This window comes from Staurois parvus, unplaced genomic scaffold (genome assembly GCF_062004578.1).
Source record: "Staurois parvus isolate SC_StPar_1 unplaced genomic scaffold, SC_StPar_1.0 ptg000616l, whole genome shotgun sequence".
Taxonomy (NCBI): domain Eukaryota; kingdom Metazoa; phylum Chordata; class Amphibia; order Anura; family Ranidae; genus Staurois; species Staurois parvus.
This window is the reverse complement of record NW_028318412.1, coordinates 988,144-1,000,268: the sequence shown is the minus strand read 5'-3', so window position 1 is coordinate 1,000,268 and position 12,125 is coordinate 988,144. Positions and strand designations below refer to the sequence as shown.

The 12,125-nt window shown below is 42.8% G+C and overlaps 1 protein-coding gene across 5 annotated transcripts in view; it reads left to right on the top strand.

The window, feature by feature from the left end:
- LOC149449495 (UDP-glucuronosyltransferase 1A1-like) overlaps positions 1-12,125 on the top strand; it is an 82,311-nt gene that overhangs the window by 38,133 nt on the left and 32,053 nt on the right. The window contains exon 1 of one of the 5 annotated variants that reach the window (XM_089693161.1): positions 1,553-2,446. The exons of 3 other annotated variants lie outside the window; for them this stretch is intronic. In XM_089693161.1, the coding sequence (XP_089549287.1) occupies positions 1,589-2,446 (858 nt within the window). In that variant the 5' untranslated portion in view covers positions 1,553-1,588. Of the gene's footprint in view, positions 1-1,552; positions 2,447-3,088; positions 3,947-12,125 lie in introns of those variants that run through there. One more of the 5 variants, XM_089693165.1, reaches the window with a different exon arrangement.

Sequence of the window (12,125 nt, the reverse complement as noted above, 5' to 3'; positions counted from 1 at the left end):
CAGTGAGTTATTCCTAAATATTACAGCCTACAATAAAAAAACTACATATTTCCATGCAAAATAATGGTACCGCTTTCAGCACCAAAAATCTGAAATAATCATACCGCTATGAAGGTTAAGCAGCAAGCCACACTTACATATTTCAGATTTTAGAGAATAGAAAAATGTGATTGGTGGCTGTAAGTGACATAATGCAGGCTTTTCCTAATTAGTTCCTTCTAACATATGAGGTTAATTGTTCCGTTACATATAAAATCAATTTTTAGCCAACATGTTTTAAAACTTGGATAGAGTAGGGAATGGTGAAACCTCCGTCACATCGCTCTATTTCTGTTCTGTCATCTATTTCACACTATAAACATTTTTCATTACTTGATGCACTGTAAACACAACAGCACATGAAAGAAAATGCCTGGAAAGTGAAAAAAATATCAAATGGCCATATTGGAAGATTTCCCCTCTATTACTGTTTTGGCAGAGCTCAAAATTTTGAATTTTCCCTCAATTACTATCTAAGAGACAGTGGTCACCAGGACAAACAGAATGGGGACACAAACAGCAATAAAGCCTGCCATGGGTTCTAACCCCCTCACCACTGTATCCAAAAGATGTTTTGACTTTAGACAGACTGGGGTTGATTTACTAAAAATGGAAAGTGCTAAATTTGGTGCAGCTCTGCACAGAAACTGATCAGCTTCAAGGTTTTTTCGTCAAAGCTCAATTAAACAAGCTGAAGTTAGAAGCTTATTGGTTACTATCAGGGCTTTTTTTCTCAGAGTATAGATGCAGGAACTCCCCCCCCTTCTAAGTCACCCCTTGCTTTCACCCCCACCCCTCCACACACCTCCAAGCACCGTAACTTGGTTCCACCCCCTACCCACCTCCCAGCACCACACCTTTTAGAGAATACAGAGCCAAGTGTTATTTTGTATGGAATTTCTTAATGACGACAAGTAAAGTAGTAAAATAGATCTCCTTCAGCCAACAACAATAGCCCCCCCCCCCCAGCAACAATGGACCCCACAACAAAATCCCACCCCAGCAAAAACTGATCTCCCATCCGCAAGCAACAATAGAATCCTCCCAACAACTGTAGATCCCGTTCGGCAACAATTGACCTCCCAGCAACAGTAGACCACCATGCAAAAATAGATCCTCTCCAGTGACAATTGATCCCCCAGCAACAAGCATCAATAGACTCTCTAGCCTCCCTCGCCATTATGTACATTCAGTGCTGGAGGCGACAGAACTACGTTCCCCTACGTTCCCGCTGAAAAAAAGCCCTGGCTACTATGCAGAGTTGTACAAGATTTTGCACTCTCCAGTTTTAGTAAATCTATCCCAATATAATAATATCCCAATCATTCTGTACAACTTTACCACTGGGTGTCAGTGTTCTTTGTGCACAGTGCTCAAATATTTGTGCCATAAACATTTACTCAGCATTTTGTTATCTTTGTCTCTAGGTCATTTGCTTTTGATTTTTTTTTTTTTCGTGCCATACAATGTGTACTCAGAGTTCATTTCTGAAAAGTATTTCAGCTCAGGCTACAGTAACATTCATTCTGTGGAACCTCTGGACCTAGCCATGGGGACCAGGGTCATGTGCTTCAGTTCTATTGGAATTCTTCTTTTGTTCACAGCATTTAGACTAAGTGAAAGTGACAAGTTGCTTGTTATACCACAAGATGGAAGTCTTTGGCTCGCCATGAGTAGCGTAGTTGAGAAGTTATCCCAAAGAGGTCACCAGATTGTTATGGTAGTCCCTGAAGTACATATGTATGTAAATAAGATGGATAATGTCACAGTGAGAACTTATTCGGTGCCCTTTAACAAAGAGTTTATGCAATCGATGGTGAAGGAGACTGGTCATGATATATTTCAATTCCGGCCTGTTCTGCAGGATGTGAAGTTTATGTATGAACGAATAGTAAATATAACCAGCTTTGTAGTTGCTCAGTGTGAGTATTTACTGCAAAATGACTCTCTTATCAAGTATTTGGAAGACTACAAGTTTGATGCTATGTTGAATGACCCTGTCTACCCATGTGGAGAAATCATTGCTGAACATCTTTCGATACCTTCTGTGTCTTTCATAAGGGGGGCTTTCTTTGGTGCAGACCTGGAAGCAACACGGTCTCCAGTCCCAGCTTCATATGTTCCCAGATTCTTTACTGTGTACACCGACCATATGGATTTTAGCCAGAGAGCGAAAAACTTTATAATAAGTTACATTGACCAGATTGTATGCCGAATATTCTACGCTCCCTATGCCCGATTAGCTTCAGACTACTTGCACAAGGAAGTCACAATTATGGATCTTTTCAGTAGAGCTTCCGTTTGGCTTCTAAGATATGACTTTGTATTTGAATTTCCTAGACCTATTATGCCAAACATGATCTTCATAGGAGGCATCAATTGTGTACGAAGAAATCCTCTGACTCAAGTAGGTGCAATGCTTGCTACTGTGCTTTAAAGTCAGCGCCATTTAATTTTATAACTGTTGTGTTATTTGTTGTCAGTAAAAAACAGGGATGCATTTCCCAACCAGCACACCATACCTCTGTGAATTAAGGTGTAAGTCCAGCAAATTGTTTGTATAATTTTGATTGGCGTGAGGAAGAGGAACATCCCTTGTAAACTTTTTATGGTTGTCTAGGTCCCTATGTGTCCCCATACAGATAGTTCTCCTTACTTCCTGTCTTTTTGACAATTGTTAGAACAGAAAATGAAGACATTCAAAAGCATCCTCTTTTTTATTTCCCTGGGGACAATTACTTTTCCTCACAAAGATGAAAGCCTTTCTCTGTCTGCTCATGCATGTGACTTTGGGCAGAAAGTTCAAATATGAACTAATCTAAACTATTTTTCCTTACCACCTACTTTCCTCAGCTTTGTAAAAATGCATATTTTGCAAGTAAGCTTTCAACTGCAAGACTGACAGATATTGAGAAATGTGTGTTCTCTGAAAGTGTTCAATAAAAAGCAAAGTTCAGTTTGTGATAGCTGATAAGGAATCAGAGTGGATTACAGAGTTCATATAAGTGCGCACACTGCCCTGTAAAGAGTTTTGAACTAATCTCTTGATTTCTCAGATGCAGACATGAGTTCTTGCAAGGTCCTTAGATTTCTTTTTTTGGTAACATTTGGACTGAATGAAGGTGGAAAGCTGCTAGTTGTACCTCAAGATGGAAGCCATTGGCTTAGCATGAGAAACTTGGTGGAGGAGCTGTCCCATAGAGGTCATGAGATTGTTGTGGTTGTCCCAGATACCAACTTTCACTTTAAGAATTTAGACCTATTCACAGTGAGAACTTTTTCGGCTCCCTACACCAAAGAATATATTGAATTAATGATAAAAGACTATACTGATTCAGTGTTTGTAGAGAGGACAGCCTTACAGAAAGCAATGTATATGTATGATAGGATGATGAATTTGACAAATTTTTGTGTAGTAGCATGTCAGAACCTTCTTTACAATGAAACTCTTATCAATGATTTGGAAACACGCAAGTTCGATGCTATGTTGACTGATCCGGTTTTCCCATGTGGAGAGATAATATCAGAACATTTATCTATTCCAACTGTGTTCTTCATGAGAGCGGCTTTATTTGGGGTTCACCAGGAAGCATCCCAGTCTCCCAGCCCACCTTCCTATGTGCCAAGATTCTTCACTGGGTACTCTGACCACATGACCTTCAAGGAAAGAATGAAGAACATATTGTTGAGATATGCTGAGCTGATTATGTGCCATTTTGTCTATACTCCTTTTGCCCAACTGGCATCAAATTTTCTGCACAGGGAGGTCACAGCTGTTGACCTTTTTAGTCGGGCTTCAATCTGGCTATTAAGACATGACTTTGTCTTTGAATTTCCAGGACCTTTTATGCCAAACATGGTATTTATAGGAGGAATCAACTGTGCCAAGAAGAAGCATCTAAACCAGGTAGAAACGATGGGTGTTGAATTGCTATTTGCATCTCTTAACCTAGAAATGTGAACAAGCCTGCAAGATTGCATTTGCATTTATTTTAGAGTAATAGAAACCTTATAGGTAAATCTTGCAAATCTAAATAGTTTAGTAGAATATCACCTCATAAGCAAAACATCTACATCAGAGGCAAAATACTTTAAAGTTTCCTCTTATTGGGGTTGATTTGCTAAAGATAAATAGGCTGTTCACTTTGCAACGTAATTCACCCCAGAGTCTTGTGAAAAAGGTGAATCTCTGCTGACTCCCATTAGCCAATCATGTGCAAGCAAAAATGCGATTTTTTTTTTTTTTCCCTTGCCCGTGAGTGGGTATTCTTTGCAAAGTCAACCACATTCATTAAACTCTGGAGCTAATTCCCTTGCAAAGTGCAACTTCTCATGTAAAATGAACAGCCTTTTTGCCTTTAGTAAATCAATTCCTTTGTCAAATCAGTAGCCAGGTTGTACTGACCTGCTTGCTTTGTTAGGATCATGTGAGACACAGTACAAAGTGAAAGCATCTGCTTGCATGCATAGCTCTCTCGCCATCTGGAGGAGCGATGAAGTGCTCTCCCAATGGCAATTCAGGTTTTGCAGATATGGAGCAGTTTCTCACATTTGAAGCCAGCAAGTCAGTGATACATACTGTATAAAACAAAAATGAATCCTTTTATTTTCTTGCACTTCTGTTGCTGGCTAATTTTTGTTAGTGATAGAATTGCTACGGTGACAGGGGCCTTATAGCTACATGTTGGAAAATTACCTGTTCACTGAAAAAGGGGGCACTAAAATGAATCCAAGCAATACTTGCACCTTCAGTCATTTGTTTGAATCTTTATTCTTTCTGTGTTCTGTGTTAAAACATCTGCAGTTTGGATCCCTCCAATCTCACGTAAACAGGCTCATGGATTACCCACCCCATGTATACCTATGTGGCCAATCACCAGGCACTAGTATTGTCATGTGGTAGGGAGGGAAGTGAGTCATTTTCTGCCCCATACCTGGATGTAGAGTTGTGAGAGAGCGAATAGTAGATATATATACTGTATGCAGATGCAAAAACTTTGATTAAACGCAAATTTTTGGCATCGCCCTTGTATTATATATAGGTGTTTATAAATGTCTCCAGAGGCAGGGTAGATTAGATCTTAAAATGACTTTTCCTAAGGCTGGCCATACACGGTTATTTTTTTGGTTCAGCCATCTGATGGCAGTGGAGGGAAGTGGATCATCGTTGTTTTTAGAAATTCTGTATATAGCCCTACAAAACAGTGCATAGTCCACATGTGCTTTTCTGCTTCACTGCACCAAAGAAACAGGAAACTTTATTTAAAGAAAAGACAGAGTATACCATAGATGCAGTTACAAAATTATAAACACTGCCATCTACTGGTTGAAGAAAATATCTCTACTGAATACTGATGTAATTGTTACACAAAATACATGAGCACTATATTCCAACAGTTGTCAATAAGTTGGCCAACTCATAAGCCAGGTATACATGCATAGTTTTTTTTTTCATTCATCCAGAGGGCTGGTTCACACCAGATATAGTCCAGTGCATTTTTATTCTGGTTCAAAAATGCATACACAGTGCTTTCCATATATTTTAGGGTAAAAAAAACATGTATTTCTCTACATGGCATATTGTAGCTGCTATTACTCACCACATGTCACCTATCTCAGATGACAGGAAATGATACATGAAAGAAGTTTGGAATGTACTGATAATAGCAATTTATTGGGAAACCCTATGAGTTTATTTGATGTGCAAAGTTCACTTTAGCTGTTAGAATTATTATTATTATACAGGATTTATATAGTGTTAACAGTTTGATCAGAGCTTTACAATATATATATAAGGGGAGACAATACAGCAATGATACAGTTCAATACAAGAGGGTTAGGAGGGCCCTGCTCCTTGGAGCTTACAATCTAAGTTTGTAGGCAATATACTAATCTATAAAATGTATTAACTATATACTGTATGTCATATGAAGATCTGACCTTACACCATACGTTGGTGTTTATTGCTAAACTGAAATATTGACTCATGCATGACTCTTTGTGCCCTTTCACGCAGTTATGCATTATCATATGCATTTTAGCAGCATTTACCACCAGTTTTTGCATGTTTTTAGTGCATGCACAAACTTGCTGACAGCAGTCATAATGCATGAATATAGTAATGCATTTATAACATACTGCAATGTGAATTAGCCCTTCCACTACACCTAGACTTCAGAGACCTTCCAGTCTTGCAGGTATAATCCAATCACTTTGACTGTGTGCAATGCAGTAGTGAAATAAAGAGATAGACTGAAGCCCTGATTTGCAGAGACACAATGACACAGGAGACGGAAGGGAAAACAGAAGCAGAAAACCACACAAGTGTGCTGCTTGACCAATAACACCTCCACATATGGTGGCACAAGGAGAGAGAAATTATTAAAAGTGATTTCTCTGTGGCAAGGAAGAAAAAGGAAGTTGCATCATAGCAACATTATTTCAGAATGGGTTTAGTTTATGTAGGCCAAGAAGGGTAGAATTGATTTGTGAGTGCACTACACCCATTCTGCCTGCACACATCACTTCCTAAGGACCTGTGTAAATGGGCTTTGGGCTTGTGTTGGTGGCATCAGTCTATCATCAGTTTCAGACACTTCAGAGGTCAGAGAAGTAGACCTTCTGATCCACATTTGATCTGCTTCAAGCGGGTACTGTGTTCTAGTAGCATTGTAAGGGAATATAAAAATCCATTTGAAGCTAAAAAAAAAAAAGCCCAGTGACACAAGCTCTAAAAAAGTCAGTCCATGCAGACATATTGGACTGTAGTGAGAAAACAGGAAGATGAGCCAAATAACAGATATATATGTACAGTGCTCAAAAAAATTAAAGGAACACTTTTTAATCAGAGTATAGCATCAAATCAATTAAACTCCTGGGATATTGGTCTGGTCAGTTAAGTAGCAGAGGGGGTTGTTAATCAGTTTCAGCTGCTTTGATGTTAATGAAATTAACAACAGGTGCACTAGATGGGCAACAATGAAATGACCCTCAAAACAGGAATGGTTTTACAGGTGGAGGCCGCTGACATTTTTTCCCCTACTCATCTTTTCTGACGTTTGTTCACTAGTATAGCATTTGGCTAGGTCAGTATTACTACTGGTAGCATGAGGCGATACCTGGACCCTACAGAGGTTGCACAGGCAATCCAACTCCTCCAGGATAGCACATCAATACGAGCCATTATCAGGTTTGCTGTGTCTCCCAACACAGTCTCAAGAGCATGAAGGAGATTCCAGGAGAGCTGAACAGGGCTGTAGAAGGTCCTTAACCCATCAGCAGGACTGGTATCTGCTCCTTTGTGCAAGGAGGAACAGGATGAGCGCTGCCAGAGCCCTACAAAATTACCTCCAGCAGGGCACTGGTGTGAATGTCTCTGACCAAACAATCAGAAACAATCTTCATGGGGGAGGCCTGTGGGCTTGACTTCCTCTAGTGGGCCCTGTGCTCATTGCCCGGCATCATAGAGCTCACTTGGCATTTGCCATTGAACATCAGAAGTGGCAGGTCCGCCACTGGCTCCCTGTGCTTTTTACAGATGAGAGCAGGTTCACCCTGAGCACATGTGACAGACATGAAAGAGTCTGGAGAAGCAGTAAAGATTGTTATGCTTCCTGTAACATCATTCAGCATGACCGTTTTGGTGGTGGGTCAGTGATGGTCTGGGGAGGCATATCCATGGAGAGACACACAGACCTCTACAGGCTACATAATGGCACCCTGACTGCCATTAGGTATCAGGATGAAATCCTTGGACCCAATATCAGACCCTACGCTGGTGCAGTGGGTCCTGGGTTCCTCCTGGTGCACAACAATACCCGGCCTCATGTGGTGAGAGTATGCAGGCAGTTCCTGGAGGATGAAGGAATTGATTCCATTGAATGGCCCGCACGCTCGCCTGACCTAAACCCAATAGAACACTTCTGGGATATCATGTTTTGGTCCATCCGATGCTGCCAGGTCGCACCTCAGACTGTCCAGGAACTCAGCGATGCCTTGGCCCAGATCTGGGAGGAAATACACCAGCACACCATCCGTCATCTCATTAGGAGCATGCCCTGACGTTGTCAGGCATGCATTCAAGCATGTGGGGGCCATACAAACTACTGAGTACCATTTTGAGTTGATGCAATGAAATTTTTAGCAAAATGGACTAGCCTGCTGCACCATTTTTTTAGCAAAATGGACTAGCCTGCTGCACCCACCTTTTTTGGGGTGCATTCAGTCATCTGTAGGTTGATAATTTTCATTTCCATTAAACGATGGGGCATTACGTTCCTAACACATTACCCAGTCCATATCAGTATAGATATCCATCATGATATTTTTTCCCCATTGAGATCTGATGTGTTTTCCAAGTGTTTAATTCTTCTGAGCAGTGTATTATATTATTAAGGCATGCAATTTATAAATGTTGCCGCTAACTTGGAAAGAAAAGGTTATGCAATATATACAGTATGTGTTGTGTTTGTGTGTTTGTAACATCTGTGCTGTTCTCCTCATATTTGTTATTTAACTGTGCATTGTATCACCAATTCTTATTTCACCATGTTGTTTCTATGTCTTGATCTGTTGCTGCCATCTGCTGGCCAGAATTTGCATGCTGCATGCCTTTGTTATAGCTAGTAAGTGTTTTCTCTGCTGGGCGTGGTTTTAGGCAAGCCTTGGTTCTGGTCACTTCCTGCAGCCATTTTATCTGCTATATAGCTGTGTGACAGGACATTCATTACCCTGGGCTTGTGAAGGCATCAGTTTTTGACCAGCAGTTAGCCTCAGGAAAGATATCACAGGACAGCATGAATACCTCTACTACCTTTCAGTATTGTATCACTGTTTGTCGCTGTATTTTGGACCAAATAAACCCACGCTGATTTCATTCCCGTGTATACGTTTGGATCCATCTAACCTGAACATCTGCCGGTCCGGTCTGCTCCACTGCTTGGATACGAAGGTAGGAAGTTACACAGCCATTATTAGATATACCTTCATTCGCCTTCATGTGGGGACAGAACAGTCAAAAACTGCCTTGAAGTCCATACCCCGCTACAGATTCCCTCAGAGTCCAGTACCACACTCAGGAATCTCCCTAGCAACAGGCCCACTTGCAGCAAATCTGCCCGGCTACAGCGCACGTTCCACAAGCCTATGCGGAAGCACTGCACATACGCAGTATCTATAGTCTCGCCTGGAAGTCCTCCACAACTCGCCAAGCCATTCCTAAAGTCCTATATTAACCTTTCCTCGCATAATAGAAGTACTGTTTATGCACGCTCCTTACATTGCTGTGGCCCGCAAAACCCCACAATTCACTTTAAACATCTTAGAAATTTTGTCAAGGTGCCCTATCGGAGCCGTGCTGCGATTTTCAGCGCCCAATTCAAAACTTCATTTTCTTAAAGGGACAGCGCACCTTAAGTCAAAATGGCCGAAAAGGACTTTGCACAGTTCCCCAGTGATGAACTAAAGCAAATACAACCTGATACTGATCGTTATGAAGGGCAGGGAACAGAATCCACACTTCCAGCAGAACAAGTCGTACGACCAAGACGCTCTCTGAAACCGACAGTAAAAGTCATTGAAAATTATCACACCACGAAAGATGAGCTATGTGATAACCTGGAGGAGCAATGGGAACGAGTTTCCTCCCTCATGTCCGGACTTAAATCCTCCTCAGGTGATGCCACAAGCTTACAAGTTGCCATCGGGCGGCTGGACACAGCTCATGAAAGATACAATAAACTGTCCACAAGGTATATAACCTTTCTAAAAGACTCTAATATCGATGAAGCCCTATCAGAACTGAGCAAGGCAGAATCAATAGCCAGACAAAGAGACGTCATGGTGCTGGATGTTAAAGGTAAAGCGGAACTCCGTATCTCGCATTTGCAAGAAACTAAGTCACACAGATCAAATTCATCTAAACATTCCTCTCGGTCATACAGATCATCGTGCTCAAGAAGCTCAGCCTTGAGCGACAGATTACTAGAGGCCCGCATAAACGCAGAGCAATCCAAAGCGAGACGCTCCTTCACAGAAAAAGAAGCTCTTGCAAGGGCAGAGGCGAAGAGGGCAGAAGCAGAGGCAGAGGCCAAGAGGGCAGAAGCAGAGGCAGAGGCCAAGAGGGCAGAAGCAGAGTCAGAGGCCAAGAGGGCAGAAGCAGAGGCCAAGAGGGCAGAAGCAGAGGCAGAGGCCAAGAGGGCAGAGGCAGAAGCAGAGGCCAAGAGGGCAGAAGCAGAGGCTCGAATAAAGATTTTCGAATCAGAGATGCAGGAGGAAATTGCATTAGCTAAAGTAAGACTACTTGAGCAAGCATTGAGCCAAGGTCTTGATCCAGTCTGCTCGCTACCACAGGAGATAGATGATCCAGTTGATCGCACCAGTGACTATGTACTGAATCAGTTATCTGCGCCACCCCCAGTTTGCAGTACCGTCCAAGCCGAGAACACTGAAACCTCCAAGTCAGCTCTACCTGCGGTACCAGTGCCACCCACAGCACCCGAGCAACCTAATAACCGTTACCCGGAAGTGCCCTCTCAAGGACGATTGTTACAGAAAGATCGCTATCAGGCGTTTTCTGGCCTACCTCCACAGCTCAAGCAGCAGTCATCACAATATACAGAGGCTAAACGAAAGCTTAACCCTGCAGCTACATCATTCTACCCGGAAGCATCTCACCCCTTCACACCAGGCAGCCAATACGCCCCAGGGGCATCACAAGTCGTCATGGCAACAAGCAGTGAGAAATCAGATATGTCTGAGTTTGCCAGGTTTATGGTGAGCAGAGAGCTAACCAACACCAGTCTCTCAAAATTTGATGACCGTGCAGAGAGCTACAGAGCTTGGAAGGCAACCTTCAAGGCCGCCATCGCTAACCTCAACCTAACCGCAGAGCAGGAGTTTGACCTCTTGATCAAATGGCTGGGCCCAGGCTCCACAAATCGTGTCAAGAGCCTCAGAACTGTCTATGTGGGACAAGCAGAAGCAGGTCTTGCTGTCGCCTGGCAGAGACTCGAACGTACCTTCGGCAGTGCAGAAGCAATAGAGAAGGCCCTATTCAAGAGACTGCAGAACGTTCCAAGGATCAATCTCAAGGATGTCCAGAAGCTTCAGGATTTAAGTGATCTGCTCATGGAACTGGAGCTTGCCAAGGGTGACCCTCGTCTGTCTGGGCTTTGCTACCTGGATACAGCTCATGGAGTGAACCCAATTGTCGTGAAGCTACCATACAGTCTGCAAGAAAAGTGGGCGGCATCAGTCTCAAGGTACAAAAGAGAGCATGACATCACCTTTCCCCCATTTATTCACTTCTGTAGATTTATCGATGAACAGTCCCAGATGAGGAATGACCCCAGCCTCGACTTCCTGGAGTTCAACACTACAGCTTCAGCAACATCATCGTCAAGGTATGAAAGCATCATGCATAAACACAGAGACTTCAAGAGCAGCGTGAGTGTTAGAAAGACTAGCCTACCATCTCCTGCAGTACCCACGGGTAAACAGTACACCACCTCATCAGGAGATAAGACCTTCAATCGTGAATGTCCCATTCATAAAAAACCACACTCTCTGAACAAATGTAGAGGGTTTAGATTCAAAACCATACTGGAGCGCAAGAAAATCCTCACCGAGCTCGGGGTATGTTTCAGATGCTGCGCTTCATTGGAGCACATGGCTAAGGACTGTAAATCTGTCATCAAGTGTGAGGAGTGTCATAGTGAAAGACATGCCTCAGCTATGCACCCAATCCCACTCTCCAGAGATTCACCCACTGCCGTCACCACCAGTCCTGCTCCAAGTCATGGCGGGGAGCCCCAAAATTACGCTAATGCAGCGACTGCTGTTTCCTGCTCATGCTTGGATGTATGTGGGGAGGGCCAGTGCGAGAAATGTTGTGCCCGAATATGCCTGATCAAGGTCTACCCAGAGGGACTACCAGAAAAGGCAGTAAAAATGTATGCCATCATTGATGACCAAAGCAACCGGTCCCTAGCAGGTCCTAAATTCTTTGAAGCCTTTGGAATAAAGGGACCATCCGAACCCTATACCTTAAACACCTGCTCGGGCCGCATAGAGACTAGCGGCAGGAG